The following is a 25,235-nucleotide window of genomic DNA, read 5'->3' as shown; positions in this document are numbered from 1 at the left end:
CCGAGAGTCTGATCTCCATTAGGGTTTGTAGAATCTTTCGGGATCAAATGCCGTGTTCTACTGGAGAAAGTTTTCCTTCCAGACGGTTCGTTCTCAGCTGCGGAGAACATCCTCAGCGGCGTTGCAGCTGGAGCAGGCGCTCAGACCTTCTTGGCTGCTGTGCATTGAGTGAGGCCAGGGCTGCTGGAGAGCTGCTATTTGTAGGCTGGAGGGGGTGTGGTGAAAGGGCAATTGGTTTGTGGATGTGCCCATTGTTTGGTGGGGCTTCCTGGAAGGGTAGTGATAAGGAAACTGGCTGCGGAATGTGACCATTGTTCCGTGTTAATTGCTGGGAGGGTTGGAAGGGGTTTGAAGATAAGGAAGATGGTTGTTGACTGTGCTGAGTGTTCTGTGGAATGTGCTGGTTGTTCTGAGACTTTCTGCAATTTATAGTCTGTAGGGTGTTTTGCAGAGCTGGGTACCAAGATTGGTGGATGAAAATGCCTTCTTTCTGTTAAAAAAGGAATCTGATCGCCCTTCGTCGGACGCTAGTAGAATAGAGAGTGCGGAGTCTTCAGACGCCAGTCTGAGAGTGGGAGGGGTGTTGCAAAGAAAGGGCATCAGGATGCAGACGGACAATGGGTCAGTGCAGGGGAGAAAGGCTTCCGACTCAGTCGTCTCCGTTCCGACCTGCAGACGGCTTTTAAGGGGCGCCAGACCGATCATAAGCCATGGTGACTAAAGGGAACCTCCACATTCAAAGGAAGTCACCCTCTGAATCCAAGTGCCAAGGGGCAATATCAGGGGAAGGCCTCAGCCTCTCTGCCCTGTTGTGGGCCCTCCAGAACAACTGGTTGGCCACTGTGTGAGACAGGAGGCTGGACTAGATGGACCCTCCCTGGTCTGACCCAGCAGGGCTCTTCTGAGGTTCTTCTCAGGGGAAGGCCTCGGCCTCTCTGCCCTGTTGTTGGCCCTCCAGAGGAAGTGGTTGGCCACTGTGTGAGACAGGAGGCTGGACTAGATGGACCCTCCCTGGTCTGACCCAGCAGGGCTCTTCTGAGGTTCTTCTCAGGGGAAGGCCCGGCCTCTCTGCCCTGTTGTTGGCCCTCCAGAGGAAGTGGTTAACCACTGTATGAGACAGGAGACTGGACTAGATGGACCCTCCCTGGTCTGATCCAGCAGGGCTCATCTGATGTTCTTCTCAGGGGAAGGCCTCGGACACTCTGCCCTGTTGTTGGCCCTCCAGAGGAACTGGCTGGCCCCTTTGTGAGACAGGAGACTGGACTAGATGGACACTCCCTGGTGTGACCCAGCAGGGCTCTTCTGATGTTCTTCTCAGGGGAAGGCCTCGGCATCTCTGCCCTGTTTTTGGCCCTCCAGAGGAAGTGGTTGGCCACTGTGTGAGACAGGAGACTGGACTAGATGGACCCTCCCTGGTCTGACCCAGCAGGGCTCTTCTGAGGTTCTTCTCAGGGTAAGGCCTCGGCCTCTCTGCCCTGTTGTTGGCCCTCCAGAGGAACTGGCTGGCCACTGTGTGAGACAGGAGGCTGGACTAGATGGACCCTCCCTGGTCTGACCCAGCAGGGCTCTTCTGAGGTTCTTCTCAGGGTAAGGCCTCGGCCTCTCTGCCCTGTTTTTGGCCCTCCAGGGGAAGTGGTTGGCCACTGTGTGAGACAGGAGGCTGGACTAGATGGACTCTCCCTGGTCTGATCCAGCAGGGCTCTTCTGATATTCTTCTCAGGGGAAGGCCTCGGACACTCTGCCCTCTTGTTGGGCCTCCAGAGGAACTGGCTGGCCCCTTTGTGAGACAGGAGACTGGACTAGATGGACACTCCCTGGTCTGACCCAGCAGGGCTCTTCTGATGTTCTTCTCAGGGGAAGGCCTCGGCCTCTCTTCCCTGTTTTTGGCCCTCCAGAGGAAGTGGTTGGCCACTGTGTGAGACAGGAGACTGGACTAGATGGACCCTCCCTGGTCTGACCCAGCAGGGCTCTTCTGAGGTTCTTCTCAGGGGAAGGCCTCAACCTCTCTGCCCTGTTGTTGGCCCTCCAGAGGAAGTGGTTGGCCACTGTGTGAGACAGGAGGCTGGACCAGATGGACTCTCCCTGATCTGATCCAGCAGGGCTCTTCTGATGTTCTTCTCAGGGGAAGGCCTCGGACACTCTGCCCTCTTGTTGGCCCTCCAGAGGAACTGGCTGGCCCCTTTGCGAGACAGGAGACTGGACTAGATGGACACTCCCTGGTCTGACCCAGCAGGGCTCTTCTGATGTTCTTCTCAGGGGAAGGCCTCGGCCTCTCTGCCCTGTTGTTGGCCCTCCAGAGGAACTGGTTGGCAACTGTGTGACACAGGAGGCTGGACTAGATGGACCCTCCCTGGTCTGACCCAGCAGGGCTCTTCTGAGGTTCTTCTCAGGGTAAGGCCTCGGCCTCTCTGCCCTGTTGTTGGCCCTCCAGAGGAAGTGGTTGGCCACTGTGTGAGACAGGAGGCCGGACTAGATGGACTCTCCCTGGTCTGATCCAGCAGGGCTCTTCTGAGGTTCTTCTCAGGGGAAGGCCTCGGCCTCTCTGCCCTGTTGTTGGCCCTCCAGAGGAAGTGGTTGGCCACTGTGTGACACAGGAGGCTGGACTAGATGGACTCTCCCTGGTCTGACCCAGCAGGGCTCTTCTGAGGTTCTTCTCAGGGGAAGGCCTCGGCCTCTCTGCCCTGTTGTTGGCCCTCCAGAGGAACTGGGTGGCTACTGTGTAAGACAGGAGGCTGGACTGGATGGACCCTCCCTGGTCTGACCCATCAGGGCTCTTCTGAGGTTCTCTCAGGGGAAGGCCTCGGCCTCTCTGCCCTGTTGTTGGCCCTCCAGAGGAACTGGGTTGCCTCTGTGTGAGACAGGAGGCTGGACTAGATAGACCCTCTCTGGTCTGACCCAGCAGGGCTCTTCTTTTATTGTATCTGGCTAAAGGAGCTTTAACTATTGAAATCTTATTCCCTGGAAATCTTGGTTATCTCTAAAGTGCTCCTGGACTTGAATGCTGTGGGGGTTTCCTGGGAGAGTGTTGTGATAGAACCTGCCATCTTCCACTCGTTTTACCCATAATGCCATATCTGTACAACAGATTATTCTCAAAAAGAAAAAAAAGTTAACGCGCCTTTCAGTCTACACGGTTCTGTTTGGCTTCAAATAAAATCGACCGGCCTGCCCATAAAGGCCTGTGAAAATTCAGCTGCTTTCCAGCCTCTCCCTTACGCCAGCGTTAAAGCTTGCTGGTGTCTCTTGGCCAAGCAGACCGCAGAGATACAATAGGCCGCTAAGGATCACCCCATGACTGATCCCCATTTCTGTTTCTTTTATCATTTCGCAGAGTGAGCGGTGCGGGCAGGTTGTATGGCTACAACCCCAATCCGGCGTTACCCGAAGGGATCCGTAGGCCAGTCAGCAAAACTGCCATGCACCAGAGGCGAAGGCAGTCAGAGACGCAGCGGCAGAGTCCTGCAGATGTAAGCGCTTGGCCAGGGATGGTGGAGCTTGCGAGGCGTCTGGCTTCAACTGGGCTTCATGTCAAAATGGTTTTACTTTCAGAGCATTCAAGATTTACCCATCCTTAGAACAGCCCCGCTTGTCTCTGTCTGGGATAATGCGTTCTGAGGGTTTTCTCTGGCTTGAAAAGGAAGCTGCCTTAAACATTTTGAAAACAAAAGATGGGGTAGGAATCTTTTGAAGGTAAGGAGAGGAATGGATAGATTAGCAAGAGGCCGATTCAGAGCGGGGGTTCATGCAGAGACACGACAGGCACTCTTCTCTGGGCATGGGTAAATCTGCCTGTTCCAGTGGGTGGATGGTACAAAGACTGGACCGGTTGTCCTGCCTTCCCGGCAGAGGCAAGCTAGAATCGTGACGTGGCCAGCATCTTGCTAGGCGGAAATACTCCCTGGAGTAGCGGCTTGAATTGGGAGGCGGTCCAGAGAGGTTGGAAGAAAATTGGGTGCGATGATAGAAAACTGCTGGGATTGGATTGGTACCCGCTTTCTTTAGGGAGGGGCTCAGGCTTAGTGACTGAGCCTCTGCTTGGCATGTGAAAGGTCCCTGGTACAATCCCCGGCATCTCCAGTTGAAAAGACCAGGTGATGGGAAAGACCTCAGCTTGAGACCCTGGAGAGCTGCTCCAGTCTGAGTAGACAAGACTGTCCTTGACCGTGACCTTCCTGACCGTTAAAGCGGTTCCTCAGTGGAGCAGGCTTCCTCCTCAGGGGGTGGTGGGCTCTCCTTCCTTGGAGGTTTTTCAGCAGAGGCTAGATGGCCATCTGACAGCAGTGAAAATCCTGTGAATTTAGGGGTGAAGTGTTTGTGAGTTTAGAGAGGTTCCTCAGTGGAACAGGCTTCCTCAGGAGATGGTGGGCTCTCCTTCCTTGGAGGTTTTTCAACAGAGGCTGGATGGCCACCTGACAGCAATGAGGTTCCTGTGGATTTAGGGGGAGGTGTTTGTGAGTCTCCTGCCTTGTGCAGGGGGTTGGACTAGATGGCCCTGGAGGTCCCTTCCAACTCTATGATTCTATGACTGTTAAGAGCAGTTCCTCAGCGGAACAGGCTTCCTCCTCAGGAGGTGGTGGGCTCTCCTTCCTTGGAGGTTTTTCAACAGAGGCTAGATGGCCACCTGACAGCAATGAGGTTCCTGTGGATTTAGGGGGAGGTGTTTGTGAGTCTCCTGCCATGTGCAGGGGGTTGGACTAGATGACCCTGGAGGTCCCTTCCAACTCTAGGATTCTAAGTTTCCACAGGCTTCCTCGGGAGGTGGTTGGCTCTCCTTCCTTGGAGGGTTTTAAGCAGAGGCTGGATGGCCACCTGACAGCAATGAGGATACTGTGGATTTAGGGGGAGGTCTTTGTGCGTTTCTTGCCTTGTTTAGGGGGTTGGACTAGATGACCCTAGAGGTCCCTTCCAGCTCTAGGATTCTGATTCTATGTTTCTCCTTCCTAGGAGGTTTTTAAGCAGAGGCTAGATGGCCACCTGACAGCAATGAGGTTCCTGTGGATTTAGGGGGAGGTGTTTGTGAGTCTCCTGCCTTGTGCAGGGGGTTGGACTAGATGACCCTGGAGGTCCCTTCCAACTCTAGGATTCTATGACTGTTAAGAGCGGTTCCTCAGTGGAACAGGCTTCCTCCTCAGGAGGTGGTGGGCTCTCCTTCCTTGGAGGTTTTTAAGCAGAGGCTAGATGGCCATCTGACAGCAATGAGGATCCTGTGAATTTAGGGGGACGGATTTGTGAGTCTCCTGCCATGTGCAGGGGGTTGGACTAGATGACCCTGGAGGTCTCTCCCAATTCTATGATTCTATGACTGTTAAGAGCGGTTCCTCAGGGGAACAGGCTTCCTCCTCGGGAGGTGGTGGGCTCTCCTTCCTTGGAGGTTTTTCTACAGAGGCTAGACGGCCATCTGGCAGCAATGAGGATCCTGTGAATTTAGGGGTACGGATTTGTGAGTCTCCTGCATTGTGCAGGGGGTTGGACTAGATGACCCTGGAGGTCTCTCCCAATTCTATGATTCTATGACTGTTAAGAGCGGTTCCTCAGTGGAACAGGCTTCCTCGGGAGGTGGTGGGCTCTCCTTCCTTGGAGGCTTTTCAACAGAGGCTAGACGGCCATCTGACAGCAATGAGGATCCTGTGAATTTAGGGGGAGCGGTTTGTGAGTTTCCTGCCTTGTGCAGGGGGTTGGACTAGATGACCCTGGAAGTCTCTTCCAATTCTATGATTCTATGACTGTTAAGAGTGGTTCCTCAGTGGAACAGGCTTCCTCCTCGGGAGGTGGTGGGCTCTCCTTCCTTGGTAGTTGAACATATGAACATATGAAGCTGCCTTATACTGAATCAGACCCTGGGTCCATCAAAGTAAGTATTGTCTTCTTAGACTGGCAGCGGCTCTCCAGGGTCTCAAGCTGAGGTTTTTCACACCTATTTGCCTGGACCCTTTTTTGAGATGCCAGGGATTGAACCTGGGACCTTCTGCTTCCCAAGCAGATGCTCTACCACTGAGCCACCGTCCCTCCCCAGAATTCACAGGATCTTCTCCTAAATTCACAGGATCTTCATTGCTGTCAGATGGCCATTTAGCCTCTGTTGAAAAACCTCCAAGGAAGGAGAGCCCCCCACCTCCCGAGGAGGAAGCCTGTTCCACTGAGGAACCGCTCTAACGGTCAGGAAGTTCTTCCTAATGTTGAGCCGGAAACTCTTTTGATTTAATTTCAACCCGTTGGTTCTGGTCCTGCCTTCCGGGGCCACAGAAAACAATTCCACAGCATCCTCTCTAGGATAGCCCTTCAAGGCCTTGAAGATGGTGATCCTATCACCTCTCAGCCGCCTCCTCTCCAGGCTCAACATGCCCAGCTCCTTCAACCTTTCCTCATAGGACTCGGTCTCCAGATATAACTTAGTCCACCTTCCGGTGATGTCAGGGGATGTGTGACATATGCACATGAGTTGTGCTAATGAGTTCTGGCAGCTCTTTTCCTGCAAAATTACCCCTGAGGAGGAGGAGTGTAAATCCATTGCCCCCCTTCACAGAGCCTTGCCGCTAAGGTCAGCCCGGGACAAGTCTGGGCGAGAAACTCTGGACAATGTTCTGGGTGGGGGAACAAACCGAACAGGAGGTTTGAGGGACAGGAAGTGACTGACTGGCGGGGGGCTCTCCTCCTTCTCTTCAGCAGGACGTGTTGATGCTCTCGAGCAGCACAGACAGCGACGGGGACAACGGGCGACCCACCTCGGGGCAAGCGCAGGGCAACGCGAACGACAGCGACGACATCCAAACCATTTCCTCCGGGTCCGAGGAAGAACACGGGGCTGACGAGAAGAAGAACATCTCTTCCAGGCTTGGTAATTCCCGCAGCATTTGGAAAGGGGTATCTGGGAAGTGTTTTGATTCCTGGAAACCTCCCTGTGAGGTGGGTGAGGCTGAGAGAGCTCTCCCAGAAGCTGCCCTTTCAAGGACAGTCTCAGAGTGGCCTATAATCTCCTTTCCCTTCCTCCCCCACAACAGACACCCTGTGAGGTGGGTGGGGCTGAGAGGGCTCTCCCAGAAGCTGCCCTTTCAAGGACAGTCTCAGAGTGGCCTATAATCTCCTTTCCCTTCCTCCCCCACAACAGACACCCTGTGAGGTGGGTGAGGCTGAGAGAGCTCTCCCAGAAGCTGCCCTTTCAAGGACAATCTCAGAGTGGCCTACAATCTCCTTTCCTTTCCTCCCCCACAACAGACACCCTGTGAGGTGGGTGGGGCTGAGAGGGCTCTCACAGCAGCTGCCCTTTCAAGGACAGAGAAATCACAATCTCCTTTCTCTTCCTCCCCCACAACAGACGCCCTGTGAGGTGGGTGAGGCTGAGAGAGCTCTTCCAGAAGCTGCCCTTTCAAGGACAGAGTCTCAGAGCAGCCTACAATCTCCTTTCCCTTCCTCCCCCACAAGAAGATATTGAAGAAGATATTGGATTTATATCCAGCCCTCCACTCCGAAGAGTCTCAGAGCGGCTCACAATCTCCTTTATCTTCCTTCCCCACAACAGACACCCTGTGAGGTGGGTGGGGCTGGAGAGGGCTCTGACAGAAGCTGCCCTTTCAAGGACAACCTCTGCGAGAGCTATGGCTGACCCAACGCCATTCCAGCAGCTGCAAGTGGAGGAGTGGGGAGTCAGACCTGGTTCTCCCAGATAATAACCACTATGCCAAACTGGCTCTCTAGCAGAGCTCTAACATCTTCTGGAGGTTGATTCCACCAGTAGGGGGCAGCCACAGAGAAGGCTCTTTCGCGTGTTTGTTGTAAGTCACATTGTTCAAGGAAAACCTCCCTGCCAGTCTGAGCAGACAACACTAACTTTGATTGTCATGCCAAAGGTGGCAGGTTCTATCCCTGGCGTCTTCCAATGAAGGGACCAGAGAGGTGATGGAACCAGGGTCCAATTTAGTATTTCAGGCCCCAGTAGAGGGAGAAGGCACCACATTTTAAGAAGGATCTAGACAAGCTGGAACGGGTCCAGGGGAGGGCGACAAAGATGGTGAGAGGTCTGGAGACCAAGTCCTATGAGGAAAGGTTGAAGGAGCTGGGCATGTTCATCCTGGAGAGGAGGCAGCTGAGAGGTGATAGGATCACCATCTTCAAGTCCTTCAAGGGCTGTCCTATAGAGGATGGGGTGGAATTGTTTTCTGTGGCCTCAGAAGGTAGGACCAGAACTAATGGGTTGAAATTAAATCAAAATTGTTTCCAGCTCAACATTAGGAAGAACTTCCTGACCGTTAGAGCGGTTCCTCAGTGGAACAGGCTTCCTCAGGAGGTGGTGGGCTCTCCTTCCTTGAAGGTTTTTCAACAGAGGCTAGATGGCCATCTGACAACAATGAAGATACTTTGAATGTAGGGGGAGAGATTTGTGAGTTTCCTGCATTGTTCAGGGGGTTGGACTAGATGACCCCCGAGTTCCCTTCCAACTCTATGATTCTAAGGGACGGGTGGAACCCCAGCAGAATAGTACCCTCAACAGGCACTGGAGCTCTGGTGGGGAATCCTTTTGGCCTTATGTTGTCGATGGCTTTCACGGCCGGAGTTCATTAGTTGTTATCAGGGGTCGTTTTGTAGAAAAATAGGTGGTGGCGCTTATTAGCATCATTCAGCATATGCCACACACAGACACACACACACACCTGCCAAAAGCAACCCGACGCAAGAAAGGAGAGCCCTGGGTGAGCGAGGCCTGCTTGGGCTGGCTAGAGATCCAGTCAGCCCAAGCAGGCCTCGCTCACCGGGGGCTCTCCTGGGCCCCGCCCCCCCCCCCGAGTCAAAAGGCCAGCAAGCCACCCGCCACCCAAAATCACATCAGAAGTGGAGAAAGGGTGGCGTGGGCTTCTCCAGGGGTACGTGAGGGCTGCTGGGGGTGTGGCAAAGCTCCTGGTGGCTGGCTGGCTGCCCGCTCTCCTAATCCAGGGATTGTTATGTAGATATTCTATATAATGTTCAATGGACAAGGTAGGTGGGAAGGAGGAAGGGGAACCCTCGCAAAAGTTCAGTGAGCTCCTGCTGAATTCAAAGCTTCGTTGTTGTAAATTTTCCAGGCTGTGTGGCCATGATCTTGGCATTGTGGGAACCGATGTTTCGTCAGCATCTGCGACTGGTATCCTCAGAGGTATAACACAGAAAACTGGTGGGTCAAAGTGAGAAGAGCAACAGGACACAGCATCTTATTCCAAGACACTATAATGCCAGACAACACATCCAATTGCCATGTCAGATTAAACAGGGAAGCCATTGAACTCTATGAACATAAACACAAGTCCAACAGGAAAGAAAGAGAGTTTAAAAATGAATAGGGCATGGTTTCCAGTCCTGAAAAACACAGAGTGCTCTCCATCCTACAACAGCACTACAAATGAGATTAGAATTTCAGCAGCCAATCCATATGTGAAAGAACCTCCTCAGGAAAGTTCTTCCATTAGCATGCCACAGCCTGGGAAGCTCCTACAAGAGAATGACTCAGCCCTACCCCACCTTCCTGCGTAGAGATAAATTACCTGCCTGCCATCTTCTTCTCACTTGGACACAGAAAACACCAGTTTTCTGGGTTATACCTCTGAGGATGCCAATCACAGTCACTGGTGAAACAGCAGGTCTCACATACCATACCAGCCTTTGGTGGGGAGGGCGGGATATAAAAATAAATTTATTATTATTATTATTATTATACAGCCCGGAAAATCTACAACCACCTTCTGGCCTTGTTCCGGGATCATTTTGCATGCCTCAAGCGACCCTGACTTTTCAATCCTCCCCCGCCCCCTTCCCGTGTTTCGGCAGGGCCCACGAAGAGGCAAGTGGCTGTGAAATCCACCCGGGGCTTCGCCTTGAAGTCGACCCACGGCATCGCCATCAAGTCGACCAATCTGGCTTCAGGGGAGAACGCCCTTCTCCGGAAGAACACGCGGCAGTTCTACGACGGCGAGGAGTCCTGCTACATCATCGATGCCAAGCTCGAGGGCAATCTCGGCCGCTACCTCAACGTAAGACTCCTTTCCCTGGCTTATTTCACTGACCTCCTTTTAATGAAGACCAACCGGAACATACCTCATGGTACAGGGAGAACCTACGAAGCCGCCTTGGTCAGGGGGCAGCTGCGTTGGTCCACGGTAGAAGAGCTAGATTCATAAGAACATAAGAGAAGCCATGTTGGATCAGGCCAATGGCCCATCCAGTCCAGCACTCTGTGTCACATAAGAACAGAAGAGAAGCCATGTTAGATCAGGCCAATGGCCACTCCAGTCCAGCACTCTGTGTCTTATAAGAACATAAGAGAAGCCATGTTGGATCAGGCCAATGACCCCTCCAGTCCAGCACTCTGTGTCCCATAAGAACATAAGAGAAGCCATGTTGGATCAGGCCAATGACCCCTCCAGTCCAGCACTCTGTGTCCCATAAGAACATAAGAGAAGCCATGTTGGATCAGGCCAATGGCCAACCAGTCCAACACTCTGTGTCACATAAGAACATAAGAGAAGCCATGTTGGATCAGGCCAATGGCCCATCCAGTCCAACACTCTGTGTCCCATAAGAACATAAGAGAAGCCATGTTGGTTCAGGCCAGTGGCCCATCCAGTCCAACACTCTGTGCCCCATAAGAACATAAGAGAAGTCATGTTGGTTCAGGCCAATGGCCCATCCAGTCCAACACTCTGTGTCACATAAGAACATAAGAGAAGCCATGTTGGATCAGGCCAATGGCCCATCCAGTCCAACACTCTGTGTCCCATAAGAACATAAGAGAAGCCATGTTGGTTCAGGCCAGTGGCCCATCCAGTCCAACACTCTGTGTCCCATAAGAACATAAGAGAAGTCATGTTGGTTCAGGCCAATGGCCCATCCAGTCCAACACTCTGTGTCACATAAGAACATAAGAGAAGCCATGTTGGATAAGGCCAGTGGCCACTCCAGTCCAACACTCTGTGTCACATAAGAGAAGCCCTGTTGGATCAGGCCAATGGCCCCTCCAGTCCAATACTCTGTGTCACATAAGAACAGAAGAGAAGCCATGTTGGTTCAGGCCAGTGGCCCATCCAGTCCAACACTCTGTGTCCCATAAGAACATAAGAGAAGTCATGTTGGTTCAGGCCAATGGCCCATCCAGTCCAACACTCTGTGTCACATAAGAACATAAGAGAAGCCATGTTGGATAAGGCCAGTGGCCACTCCAGTCCAACACTCTGTGTCACATAAGAGAAGCCCTGTTGGATCAGGCCAATGGCCCCTCCAGTCCAATACTCTGTGTCACATAAGAACAGAAGAGAAGCCATGTTGGATCAGGCCAATGGCCCATCCAGTCCAACACTCTGTGTCACATAAGAACATAAGAGAAGCCCTGTTGGATCAGGCCAGTGGCCACTCCAGTCCAACACTCTGTGTCACATAAGAACATAAGAGAAGCCCTGTTGGATCAGGCCAATGGCCCCTCCAGTCCAACACTCTGTGTCACATAAGAACAGAAGAGAAGCCATGTTGGATCAGGCCAATGGCCCATCCAGTCCAACACTCTGTGTCCCATAAGAACATAAGAGAAGTCATGTTTATTTCAGGCCAATGGCCCATCCAGTCCAACACTCTGTGTCACATAAGAACATAAGAGAAGCCATGTTGGATAAGGCCAGTGGCCACTCCAGTCCAACACTCTGTGTCACATAAGAACATAAGAGAAGCCCTGTTGGATCAGGCCAATGGCCCCTCCAGTCCAACACTCTGTGTCACATAAGAACAGAAGAGAAGCCGTGTTGGATCAGGCCAATGGCCCATCCAGTCCAACACTCTGTGTCACATAAGAACATAAGAGAAGCCCTGTTGGATCAGGCCAGTGGCCACTCCAGTCCAACACTCTGTGTCACATAAGAACATAAGAGAAGCCCTGTTGGATCAGGCCAATGGCCCCTCCAGTCCAACACTCTGTGTCACATAAGAACAGAAGAGAAGCCATGTTGGATCAGGCCAATGGCCCATCCAGTCCAACACTCTGTGTCACATAAGAACATAAGAGAAGCCCTGTTGGATCAGGCCAGTGGCCCCTCCAGTCCAAAACTCTGTGTCACATAAGAACAGAAGAGAAGCCATGTTGGATCAGGCAGTGGCCCATCCAGTCCAACACTCTGTGTCACATAAGAACAGAAGAGAAGCCGTGTTGGATCAGGCCAATGGCCCTTCCAGTCCAACACTCTGTGTCACATAAGAACAGAAGAAAAGCCATGTTGTATCAGGCCAATGGCCCATTCAGTCCAAAACTCTGTGTCACATAAGAACAGAAGAGAAGCCATGTTGGATCAGGCAGTGGCCCATCCAGTCCAACACTCTGTGTCACATAAGAACAGAAGAGAAGCCCTGTTGGATCAGGCCAATGGCCCTTCCAGTCCAACACTCTGTGTCACATAAGAACAGAAGAAAAGCCATGTTGTATCAGGCCAATGGCCCATTCAGTCCAACACTCTGTGTCACATAAGAACATAAGAGAAGCCATGTTGGATTAGGCCAATGGCCCATCTAGTCCAACACTCTGTGTCACATAGTGGCCAAAAAAAATTATATATATATACACACATACATATATATCCACACTGTGGCTAATAGCCACTGATGGACCTCTGCTTCATATTTTTATCTAACCCCCTCTTGAAGCTGTCTATACTTGTAGCCACCACCACCTCCTGTGGCAGTGAATTCCACATGTTAATCACCCTTTGGGTGAAGAAGGACTTCCTTTTCTCCATTTTAACCTGACTGCTCAGCAATTTCATCGAATGGCCACGAGTTCTCGTATTGTGAGAAAGGGAGAAAAGTACTTCTTTCTCTACTTTCTCCATCCCAGGCATAATCTTGTAAACCTCTATCATGTCACCCCGCAGTCAACGTTTCTCCAAGCTAAAGAGCCCCAAGCATTTTAACCTTTCTTCCCAGGGAAAGTATTCCAAACCTTTAATCATTCTAGTTGCCCTTTTCTGGACTTTTTCCAATCCTATAATATCCTTTTTGAGGTGCGGCGACCAGAACTGCACACAGTACTCCAAATGAGACCGCACCATCGATTTATACAGGGCTTTATGATACTGGCCGATTTGTTATCAATTCGAACCCAGAAGTGCTGTAGACACCAACCAGATTTTCAGGGCACGAGCTTTGAAAACTCAAAGCTTCCTTTGTCGGTGACCTTCTTCTACTTGGCTGCTGTGGACTAGCATATTAGCTTGGCCACGCGAGGAGATCACGAATCTCTTTACAGATGTGGAATTTGCTGCCGGAGGGATGGCGTGACAGCCAGAAGAATAAACAGCTTGAAAAGGGGATTTGATAAGATTCACGGAGGATAGATCAAGATGGGTAGTCATGTCACTCCATCTGTAGCAGCAGAAGACAGCAAGAGTCCAAGAGCGCTTTAAAGACGAACGAACTTTGTGGCCGGGGATGAGTTTTCATGAGCCCCTGCTCACTTCTTCAGATACAGTTGGAATGTGAGTCCATCTGTCTGAAGCTCAGGACAGTGCATCCTCCTGGACCGAATCGAGACCTAGGTTTCCTGTCTCGTTACAGATGTTGATTTCGCTGCACCGACCGACCCTTCTGCTTATCACACCTCATCCAATCACGCCTGCTGTTGTCTTGGAGACTGGAGTGATTTCTGATGCCAAAGGACATTAATAGGCAGATAACAACACGGGTGAATGACAACAGCAGGCGTGATTGGATGAGGTGTGATAGGCAGAAGGGTCGGTCGGTGCAGCGAAATCAACATCTGTAACGAGACAGGAAACCTAGGTCTTGATTCGGTCCAGGGGGATACACTGTCTTGAGCTTCGTTGTCAGTTACAGTTCCGCAATTTGTCTTTCTAATCTCCCTTTTGAAGTTCCTTTGCAAGAAAACAGATGTTCTTAGGTCACCAACTGAGTGGTCCTGGAAAGATAAAATGTTCCCCTCCCCACCGCTGGTTTTTGAATGTTGTGGCTTCCTGGAGGAGAGATCTATTGGTGGTTGAAGTCATGATGACTATGGGGAGCCTCCATGTTCATGAGCACCAATCCTCTGAATCCGAGAGCCAGGAGGCAATATCAGGGGAAACTGTGGCCTCTGTGTGAGACAGGAGGCTGGATTAGGTGGACCCTCCCTGGTCTGACCCAGCAAGGCTCTTCCGATGTTCTTCTCAGGGGAAGGCCTTGGCCTCTCTGCCCTGTTGTTGGCCCTCCAGAGGAACTGGCTGGCCACTGTGTGAGACAGGAGGCTGGACTAGATGGACCCTCACTGGTCTGATCCAGCAGGGCTCTTCCGATGTTCTTCTCAGGGGAAGGCCTTGGCCTCTCTGCCGTGTTGTTGGCCCTCCAGAGGGACTGGCTGTCCACTGTGTGAGACAGGAGGCTGGACTGGATGGACCCTTCCTGGTCTGACCCAGCAGGGCTCTTCTGATGTTCTTCTAAGGGGAAGGCCACGGCCTCTCTGCCCTGTTGTTGGCCCTCCAGAGGAGTGTGCTGGCCACTGTGTGAGGCAGGAGGCTGGACTAGGTGGACCCTCCCTGGTCTGACCCAGCAGGGCTCTTCTGATGTTCTTCTCAGAGGAAGGCCTTGGCCTCTCTGCCGTGTTGTTGGCCCTCCAGAGGGACTGGCTGTCCACTGTGTGAGACAGGAGGCTGGACTGGATGGACCCTCCCTGGTCTGACCCAGCAAGGCTCTTCCGATGTTCTTCTCAGGGGAAGGCCTTGGCCTCTCTGCCCTGTTGTTGGCCCTCCAGAGGAACTGGCTGGCCACTGTGTGAGACAGGAGGCTGGACTGGATGGACCCTCCCTGGTCTGACCCAGCAAGGCTCTTCCGATGTTCTTCTCAGGGGAAGGCCTTGGCCTCTCTGCCCTGTTGTTGGCCCTCCAGAGGAACTGGCTGGCCACTGTGTGAGACAGGAGGCTGGACTAGATGGACCCTCACTGGTCTGATCCAGCAGGGCTCTTCCGATGTTCTTCTCAGGGGAAGGCCTTGGCCTCTCCGCCGTGTTGTTGGCCCTCCAGAGGGACTGGCTGTCCACTGTGTGAGACAGGAGGCTGGACTGGATGGACCCTTCCTGGTCTGACCCAGCAGGGCTCTTCTGATGTTCTTGTACTCCCTTTTTGCAACTTTTCTGTGTTTAGAAGAATCACTCTAATGTCTCCAACCCCTCTTCCCTTCCTCTCTTTCCAGCATAGCTGCAGCCCGAACCTCTTTGTGCAGAACGTCTTCGTGGACACGCACGATCTCCGCTTCCCGTGGGTGGCCTTCTTCGCAAGCAAGTAAGAGCCATAGGACAAGGTCTCCCCTTTTCTCCCCTGCAAAATTGGGCCTGGTGGTTTTTCCCTGGGCCTGCCCTCCCCACTAAGCCCCCACCTCATACTGGATCGTCTTGGAGGAGGGGGGTTGTTTCTGGGCCTGCAGGCCTTGGGTAGATTTACTGGCCCTTTTCTGAAATCTTAAAACTATTTTGCTGCTATTGCATCCTTAGAGCCAGTTTGATGTAGTGGTGAAGTGCGCGGACTCTTACCTGGGAGAACCGGGTTTGATTCCCCACTCCTCCACCTGCACCTGCTAGCATGGCCTTGGGTCAGCCATACATCTGGCAGAGGTTGTCCTTGAAAGGGCAGGTTCTGTCAGAGCTCTCTCAGCCCCACCCACCTCACAGGGTGGTTAGATGTGCAGACTGTTATCTGGGAGAACTGGGTTTGATTCCCCACTCCTCCACTTGTAGCTACTGGAATGGCCTTGGGTCAGCCATAACTCTGGCAGAGGTTGTCCTTGAAAGGGCAGGTTCTGTCAGAGCTCTCTCAGCCCCACCCACCTCACAGGGTGGTTAGATGTGCAGACTGTTATCTGGGAGAACTGGGTTTGATTCCCCACTCCTCCACTTGTAGCTACTGGAATGGCCTTGGGTCAGCCATAACTCTGGCAGAGGTTGTCCTTGAAAGGGCAAGTTCTGTCAGAGCTCTCTCAGCCCCACCCACCTCACAGGGTGGTTAAATGTTCAGAATCTTATCTGGGAGAACCGGGTTTGATTCCCCACTCCTCCCCTTGCAGTTGCTGGAATGGCCTTGGGTCAGCCAGAGCTCTCCTAGATATTATCTCAAAAAGGACATTATAGCATTGGAAAAAGTGCAGAAAAGGGCAACTAGAATGATTAAAGGTTTGGAACACTTTCCTTATGAAGAAAGGTTGAAACGCTTGGGGCTCTTTAGCTTGGAGAAACGTCGACTGCGGGGTGACATGATAAGAGGTTTACAAGGTTATGCGTGGGATGGAGGAGGCAGAGAAGGAAGTACTTTTCTCCCTTTCTCTCAATACAAAAACTCATGGGCACTCAATGAAACTGCTGAGCAGTCGGGTTAGAACAGATAAAAGGAAGTCCTTCTTCACGCAAAGGGTGATTAACATGTGGAATTCACTGCCCCAGGAGGTGGTGGCAGCTGCAAGCATAGACAGCTTCAAGAGGGGATTGGATAAAAACATGGAGCAGAGGTCCATCAGTGGCTATTAGCCACAGCATATTGTTGGAACTGTCAGGGGCAGTGATGTTCTGTATTCTTGGTGCTTGGGGAGGTCAAAGTGGAAGGGCTTCTAGTCCCACTTGTGAATTTCCTGATGGCCCCTGGGGGTTTTTTTTGGCCACTGTGTGACACAGAGTGTTGGACTGGAGGGGCCATTGGCCTGATCCAACATGGCTTCTCTTATGTTCTCATGAGTTGTCCTTGAAAGGGCAGCTGCTGTAAGAGTTCTCTCAGCCTACCTACCTTACAGGGTGTCTGTTGTGGGGCGGGGGAGGTAAAGGAGATTGTGACTGCTGTGAGATTCTGAGATTTGGAGTGGAGGGCGGGATGTAAATCCAATATATTCTTCTTTGCTGCAAGGGATTTCCGTGGTTCTCAGCAGCTGTGGGAAAAGGTTTCCTTCCCACCTTGCCCCCTTTTTAAGAACATAAGAGAAGCCATGTTGGATCAGGCCAACGGCCCATCAAGTCCAATACTCTGTGTCACACAGTGGCAAAAAATTTTATATACCCACATACACTGTGGCTAATAGCCACTGATGGACCTGTGCTCCATATATTTATCTAAACCCTTCTTGAAGGTGGCTATACTTGTGGCCGCCACCACCTCCTGTGGCTGTGAATTCCACATGTTAATCACCCTTTGGGTGAAGAAGTACCGTGTTTTTTGGACCATAAGACTCACTTTCCCCCCCCCAAAAAAAGTGTGGGGGAAAGTGTGTGCGTCTTATGGAGCGAAGGGACGATAGGACGTACCTTCCTCCGGGGGGGGGGGGGCAATCCGCTGCCTCCGCCTCCGATCCCGGCGCTTCCCCCGCGCCTGCCTGCCTGGCTCCAGCTCTGCTTCCAGCAAGTGCTGGGATCGCTCCACGCTGCCCCCACCGCAAACCCAGCACTTCGCGAGCTCCGGCTGCGGAGGGGGCAGTGTGCTTCCTCCGTGCCTGTCTGCCTGGCTCCAGCTCTGATGCTTAAAGCAAGCGCCGGGATCGGAGGGTGGAGGGAGCAATCCTGGCGCTTGCTGTAAGCGTCAGAGCTGGAGCCAGGAAGACAGGCACGGAGGAAACACGCTGCCCCCTCCGCAGCTGGCGCTCGCGAAGCGCTGGGTTTGCGGTGGGGGAAGCGTGGAGCGATCCCAGCGCTTGCTGGAAGCAGAGCTGGAGCCAGGCAGGCAGGCGCGGGGGAAGCGCCGGGATTGGAGGTGGAGGCAGCGGATCGCCCCCCAGGAGGAAGGTGCGTCCTATGGTCCGGAGTGCCTTATGGACCGAAAAATACGGTACTTCCTTTTATCCGTTTTAACCTGTGTGCTCAGCAATTTCATCGAATGCCCACGAGTTCTTGTATTGTGAGAAAGGGAGAAAAGTACTTCTTTCTCTACTTCCTCCATCCCATGCCTAATCTTGTCAACCTCTCTCATGTCACCCCGCAGTCGACGTTTCTCCAAGCTAAAGAGCCCCAAGCGTTTCAACCTTTCTTCATAGGGAAACTGCTCCAGCCCTTTAATCATTCTAGTTGCCCTTCTCTGGACCACCGGCGGGGACTTCTCCTCGCAATCTTCATTCCCAGCCAAAATCCCTGCGATCTTCATTTACTCCCCGCTGCACCGAGGGCCCGCTTTCTTTCTGACCCGCTTTCCCGACTTCTGTTTGCAGGCGGATCCGGGCCGGGACGGAGCTGACCTGGGATTACAACTACGAAGTGGGCAGTGTGGAGGGAAAGGAACTGCTCTGCTGCTGCGGGGCCATCGAATGCCGGGGCCGCTTGTTGTAAAGGGGGGACGAAATCCCTTCTCTTTCTCTCTGCGTGGAGCTGGGTCTGCAAAGACCGAAAGAAAAGCTCCTGCTGGGGAGAAATTCTTTGTGCCCGACCCCGTGGCCCCCCACCCCCCCCCCCGTTTCAGAACACGCACCCCCGGCTTGCATTTTGGCGATCGGCTGGACTTCCGTCGAATCGTAAAACGCCCTTTCTTTTTTTAACTGTTGTAAAGCAAGAATAAAAATGTTGATGTGCAGTCTTTTATTAAAGGCCTCTCACTAGAGATCTTGTTTCCTCAGACTTGCCCATGCAGCCGTCACCATGCAGCCGTCACACTAAGCCGGGGGGGGGGGCAAACTGTGGCTCTCAAAGTCCCCACTGCCCGGACAGCCAGCTTGGAGAAGGCATTTGTCTCTTTAAATCTCTTCTTCAAGCCAAGTTGACCAGCAGCTTGGAGAATGCATTTAAAGATAAAGTTGCTTTCTTTCCACCTCTCCCTCCCTCATCTATATGCCCGTCCTTCCTCCCTACCTTTCTCCCTTCCTCCCTCCCCCTGCCTTCTTCCCTCCCTCTCTTCCTTCCCTTCCTCCGTCCCTCCCTCCCTCCACCTTGCCTTCCTTCCTCCCTCCCCCCTGCCTTCCTCTCTCCCTTCCCTTCCTCCGTCCCTCCCTCTTCCCCCTGCCTTCCCCCCTCCCTCTGCCTTCCTCTCGCCCTTCCCTCCCTCCTTCTCTCCCTTCCTTCCTCTCTCCCTCCCTCTCCCTGCCTTCCTCCCTCTCTCCCTTCCCTTCCTCCTGCCTTCCTCCCTCCCTCCCTCTCTACCTCCCTCCCTCTGTCCCTCCCACCCCCTGCCTTCCTCCCTCCCTCTCTCCCTTCCCTTCCTCCGTCCCTCTCTCCCTCTTGCCTTTCTACCTCCCTCTCTGCCTTCTTCTCTCCCTTCCCTTCCTCCGTCCCTCCCTCCCTCTTGCCTTTCTACCTCCCTCCCCCTGCCTTTCTCCCTCCCTCTCTCCCTTCCCTTCCTCCGTCCCTCCCTCCCTCTTGCCTTTCTCCCTCCCTCTCTGCCTTCCTCTCTCCCTTCCCTTCCTCCGTCCCTCCCTCCCCCGCCTCCCTCCCTCCCTTTCTTCCTCTCTACCTCCCTCTCCCCTGCCTTCCTCTCTACCTCCCTCCCTCCTTCCTTCCTTTCTACCTCCCTCCCTCTCTTCCTTCCCCCTGCCTTTCTCCCCCCTGCCTTCCTCCCTACCTCCCCCCTTCCTGCCTCCCCCGCTTTCCTCCCTCTCTTCCTCTCTGCCTCCCCCCCTCTCTTAAAACATCTGACATTTATTCTATGTGGCTCTTACATCAAGCAAGTTTGATACCAGCACTTCACCTGATCTGGACACTACACTTGACACTATACATGAATTAGACCATGTTAGAGGTCCTTCAATGAAGAGGCCCTACAGAGGGAAGGGTGGGGGGGGGGTTAAATAGTGCCCCCCCCCACCAGCTACCGGCCTTCTGACGCCCTCAGACCTTGAGCCTTTCCACAACAGCCGAAGTGACAGCGTGGAACTATTCTGATAAGCCAGTTTGGTGTCGTGGTTAAGTGCATGGACTCTTATCTGGGAGAACCGGGTTTGATTCCCCCCTCCTCCACTCGCAGCTGCTGGAATGGCCTTGGGTCAGCCATAGCTCTTGCAGTTGTCCTCGAAAGGGCAACTTCTGTCAGAGCTCTCTCAGCCCCACCCGCCTCAAAGGTTGTCTTTTGTGGAGAAGGGAAGGGAAAGGAGATTGTCAACTGCTCTGAGACTCCTTCAGGTAGTAAAGGAAAAAGGAAAGGTAGTCCCCTGTGCAAGCACCAGTCGTTTCCGACTCTGGGGTGACGTTGCTTTCACAATGTTTTCACAGCAGATTTCTTACGAGGTGGTTTGCCCTTGCCTTCCCCAGTCCTCTACACTTTCCCCCCAGCAAGCTGGGTGCTCATTTGACCGACCTCAGAAGGATGGAAGGCTGAGTCAGCCTGGAGCCGGCTACCTGAAAACCCAGCTTCCGCCAGGGATCGAACTCAGGTCGTGAGCAGAGCTCAGGACTGCAGCTTTAACACTCTACACCACGGGACTCTTTTCAGGTAGCAAAGGGCGCGATATAAATCCAGCCTCCTCTTCCATAAGTCCCTGGGGGCCTCTGCCACAAACCTTCCTCTCTGCCCATTTGAAAACAACACATTTCCAAGTGGCTCTTTTTAAACAGATGTTTATTAGTTTTATTTAGGCTTTTAATATATTTTAAACAAAAAAAAAACATTTTGGTCTGAACGGAAGGTTACTGGTCCTTGTGTACCACCCCCACCCCTCCCCTCGTGCACCTCAGCCTTTTGTGGCTAAGATGTGGGAAAACGCGCGCTTGCCGTCTGCTCCCGCCAAGTAGGGGCCTGTCCTTCAAGCTGAGCCCCGGTTTGCGTTCCCTCTCTTTGGGTTTGCAGAAGTCCTAACTAATAAATTAAGGGGTCGGGGGAAAGATTCTGCTTCAGAGCTCAAAACGAGGAGGATGAGGCGGCCAAAACCTCACTTTTGGGGCCCAGGATTCTGTCCCAATCATGGTAGAACATCTCTTCCCCCCAACCCCCAACGAGGGGTGACATGATAGAGAAAGGGGAAGGTGTAGCCGTCTGCAGATCAGAACCACAAAAACCATTCCAGCCCTAAGAGGTCGTGCGTGGTTTCTCCCCCCACCCCCAGCAACAAAAACGGGAGGTGAAAGGAGAGGTGTATGGCTCATTTGTGTGTGTGTTAGTGTCTGTTTTGTACAGAAATGCAGCTGGACAGGCATGCATCCGTATTTCGGGGGGGGGGGGGGGAGCGTATGGAGGCAACACACTGAACTGCTGCAATCATCTCACAGCCTCAAATGCAACCTCGCGTGCACACGCTCCTCGGAAACCGGGCAGGGAGACGGTACCTCTTTAATTAAATAGTTCTCCACTTTCTTTTTGGAAAAAACATACCTATTTAACAGTCGCTCTTAGAGAAGGCAGCAGGGCGGAACTTGGGGGGGGGGGAGGAGAAAAAGGCATTTCAGGCATCCAATAATGTCTATCCCCAATGAGTTTTGGAGCGTCTAAAGAATATTCTGGATTTCTTCCCCCCACCAACCTACCCCCAAAAATAAAGAATTTATTTTCCCCAAAGGAATATAGATGTACGTAGCATGACTTCTACAGAGTGTAACGAACATCTTCAAGGATCGAAGGGGCTTTGCAGCCGGAAGAGGGGGCAAAGGCCCAACTCATGTGCAACCCCCCCCCCCCTATTAAAAAAAAAACTAGTAGATCTGAGACTGGTTAATAGGAGAGGGCTCTCCCTCACCCCCAGTGTAGAAACTCAAGCAAACTGAGTTGCAGCTCTAGGGCCAGGAAGCAGGGAATAACAGTCCTACTCTTGTGTAAAACTCATGCCTGCCCTCTCCCGAATCCGGAAGGAAGAAGCCTTCAGACGGAGCGAGCGCAGCAGAAAACCAATGTTCACCCCAAACGCTTCCCCCCTCCCCCCACCAGCCTTCGAAAATTACAGAGGTGAACCCCCAATATCTTAATGTTCTTTTCCTGTATCGCGTTTCTTGCGGGAAGAAGCAGGAAAGGAAGTCAAGAGAGCAGAAGAAGCCCAGATTTCTTTTTAAAAAATGTGACAAAGCTTTTGGCACAGGGGAAAAAAAAAAAAAGGAGGATTGGTCCGGGGCTTTTAAGGGGTTGTTACCAGAACAGAGAATCAAAAAGAATTGCTGCAGCAGGGTGGTGGTGGGGGGGGAATGTTACTTGTAGTACAGTGCTTCCTTTCCCGTCGCTTTTGAGTAGTGAGCCGATTTGTAAGGTTAGGAGAAAGGAGAGAGAGAAATGCAAAAGGCAACAGTCTCGGGGTCCTCTTCACCCCAGGCTTTTAATCTTTAAGGCAGTTTGGTGAAAGACCAAGGGCCGGAGAAAAAGGACATTTGTCTCCCCCCTCCCCACTTCCCCCTGAAGAATCCAACTTTCCAGTAGCTGCCCCGTCAGAAAAAGAGGCCATCGGGAATGGCTTTATCTCTCCTAAGGAAACTGCGAGACGGCGGGAGCATCCGAGCCCTTTCCTATCTCGGCGAACCCAAAGCCCGCGCGGCCGCCAACGTTTGAGGAAGGGGGTCACAAACGTCGGAGAGCGGAGGGCCCCCCTTCGGCGCTCGGTGGAATGACGTTCGCCTGGCGGGAAAGTTTTCGGAACGGCCTCCAGATTCTCAGATCGCGGCAAAACGGTGGGCCAGCTAGAGCCGGAGCGGGTTCGGAATCAGTCGGCTTTCTGGTGGTTATTGTTCAAGACGGGGTGCCCGTTGGTCAGCGGGCCGTTCTTGGTGCTGTGCCCTGCCGCAGCCCCCACCTTCTCCTCCTCTTCCTCTTCCGTGTTATCGGTTTCATCGTGGTCGCTGCGTTCATCTTTCACCATCTGTAGGGACGGTCGGGGAAAGAAATCAGTAACGCACATTGGGGCCAAAAAGCCAAACTATAAACACGAGTTTACCCCCACCCGCCTTAGAGAAGGGCTTTAACTCTTGCCACCTCAAAAAAGAGATTAGAGCATTGGAAAAAGTGCAGAAAAGGGCAACTAGAAGGATCAAAGGGTTGGAACACTTTCCCTATGAAGAAAGGTTGAAACGCTTTGGGGCTCTTTAGCTTGGAGAAACGTCGACTGCGGGGTGACATGATAGATTCTGCATGGGATGGAGAAAGTAGAGAAAGAAGTCCTTTTCTCCCTTTCTCACAATATAAGAACTCGTGGGCATTCAATGAAATTGCTGAGCAGTCGGGTTAGAATGGATAAAAGGAAGTCCTTCTTCACCCAAAGGGTGATTAACGCATGAAATTCACTGCCACAGGAGGTGGTGGCGGCTACAAGCATAGCCGGCTTCAAGAGGGGATTGGATAAAAATATGGAGCAGAGGTCCATTAACGGCTATTAGCCACAACGTATTGTTGAAGCTCTCTGTCTGGGGCAGTGATGCTCTATATTCGTGGTGCTTGCGGGGGGGGGGGGGGAGCGCACAGTGGGAGGGCTTCAACCCCCACTGGTAGACCTCCTGAGGGCATTTGGTTTTTTTGGCCACTCGGTGACACAGAGTGTTGGACTGGATGGGTCATGGGCCTTATCCAAATGGCTTCTCTTATGTTCTTATGTTATGTCATCTAAGGTAACAGAAGAGAAATATCAAAGGACCCCATACAGCAAAAGAATCTGTACATGCCCCATTGGTGAGGTGGAAACACTGGAACATATTCTTATTCGTTGTCCCCTGTATAAGGAAGTTAGGGACAAGACAATTCTCCCTATTTTGGAACAGTCTAAGGAGCTAACAGATAAGATATCTCTGGGGAAACTGCTGGTTGATGAAATACCAAGCTATCACTAGAGCGGTAGCTAGGTTTTGTGCCCAAATGATCAAACAGAAGAATAGTTTTAAATCATAGAAGCTTTCTCTTTTGGTGTAGACTTTGTGGCGCTATTACAAATAACTACTGCTATGTACTAAAAGTTTATCTGCATTTTAATTTTTATCTACATTTAATGTTGTATTATATGGACAAGTATTTTAGTAGTATACCTTTGATAGATTTTGTACTTTTTATTACAGATAGATTTGTGCTTTTTACCTGGTCTATGACTGTTATAATAAACGCACACACACTAAATACAAGTTGATGGGGTGTGAACTGGCGGAAACTGGCCAAAAGAGATCTTGAGGTCGTGGTAGAGAACTCACTGAAAATGTTGAGGCAGTATGCGGCTGCAATAAAAAAGGCCAACGCTATGCTGGAAATTAGGAGTCCCGTGGAGCAGAGTGGTAAGTTGCAAACTTTCTCACACCTGAGTTCAATCCCAGCGGAAGCTGGGTTCAGGTAGCCAGCTCAAGGTTGACTCAGACTTCCATCCTTCCGAGATGGGTAAAATGAATACCTGGCTTGCTGGGGGTAGAGTGTAGATGACTGGGGAAGGCGATGCCAAACCGCCCCGTAAAAAGTCTGCCGTGAAAATGTTGTGATGCGACGTCACCCCAGAGTTGGAAACGACCGGTGCTTGCACAGGGGACTACCTATACCTTTTTATGCTGGGAATCATTAGGAAGGGAATTGAAAACAAATCAGTCAGTATCATAATGCCCCTGTATAAATCGATGGATTACTGTGTACAATTCTGGACACCGCACCTCAAAAAAGATATCATAGGTTCTTATAGCATTGGGAAAAGGGCAACTAGAATGATTAAAGGAACACTTTCCCTATGAAAAAAGGTTAAAACGCTTGGGGCTCTTTAGCTTGGAGAAACGCCGACTGCGGAGTGACGTGATAAGAGGTTTACAAGATTATGCATGGGATGGAGAAGGTAGAGAAAGAAGTCCTTTTCTCCCTTTTTCACAATACAAGAATTCGTGGGCATTCAATGAATATGCTAAGCAGTCGAATTAGAACAAATAAAAGACAGTCCTTCTTCACCCAAAGGGAGCTTAACACCTGGAATTCACTGCCGCAGGAGGTGGCGGCGGCTACAGGCATAGCCAGCCTCAAGAGGGGACTGGATAAACATCTGGAGCAGAGGTCCATCAGTGGCTATTAGCTCTCTCTGTCTGGGGCAGTGATGCTCTGTATTCTTGGTGCTTGTGGGGGAGGGAAACAGTGCGAGGTCTTCTAGGGTTCTGGCCCCACTTGTGGACCTCCTGATGGCATCTGGGTTTTCTTGGCCACTGTGTGACACAGAGTGTTGGACTGGATGGGCCATTGGCCTGATCAAACATGGCTTCTCTCATGTTCTCATGTCTTGGGCAGTGATGCTCTGTATTCTTGGTACTTGGGAGGGTCAACAGTGGGAGGGCTTCTAGTGTCCTGGCCCCCTGGTGGACCTCCTGATGGCACTTGGTTTTTTGGCCCCTATGTGACACAGAGTGTTGGACTGGAGCGGCCACTGGCCTGATCCAACAT

General features: G+C 52.1%; 2 protein-coding genes across 2 annotated transcripts in view; one reads left to right on the top strand and one right to left on the bottom strand.

Moving 5' to 3' along the window:
* SETDB1 (SET domain bifurcated histone lysine methyltransferase 1) overlaps positions 1-18,534 on the top strand; it is a 69,618-nt gene extending 51,084 nt beyond the window's left edge. The window contains exons 17-21 of the mRNA XM_060256451.1: positions 3,332-3,467; positions 6,667-6,835; positions 9,793-9,995; positions 15,181-15,269; positions 18,163-18,534. Of these exons, the coding sequence (XP_060112434.1) occupies positions 3,332-3,467; positions 6,667-6,835; positions 9,793-9,995; positions 15,181-15,269; positions 18,163-18,280 (715 nt within the window). The 3' untranslated portion in view covers positions 18,281-18,534. The remainder of the gene's footprint in view (positions 1-3,331; positions 3,468-6,666; positions 6,836-9,792; positions 9,996-15,180; positions 15,270-18,162) is intronic.
* Positions 18,535-20,478: 1,944 nt separating this feature from the next.
* CERS2 (ceramide synthase 2) overlaps positions 20,479-25,235 on the bottom strand; it is a 93,440-nt gene continuing 88,683 nt past the window's right edge. Inside the window, exon 11 of the mRNA XM_060256434.1 lies at positions 20,479-22,710. Within this exon, the coding sequence (XP_060112417.1) occupies positions 22,555-22,710 (156 nt within the window). The 3' untranslated portion in view covers positions 20,479-22,554. The remainder of the gene's footprint in view (positions 22,711-25,235) is intronic.

Source organism: Heteronotia binoei, chromosome 1 (genome assembly GCF_032191835.1).
Source record: "Heteronotia binoei isolate CCM8104 ecotype False Entrance Well chromosome 1, APGP_CSIRO_Hbin_v1, whole genome shotgun sequence".
Lineage (NCBI taxonomy): Eukaryota > Metazoa > Chordata > Lepidosauria > Squamata > Gekkonidae > Heteronotia > Heteronotia binoei.
Note: the sequence above shows the minus strand (reverse complement) of the source record. Positions and strands in the feature narration are given on the sequence as shown.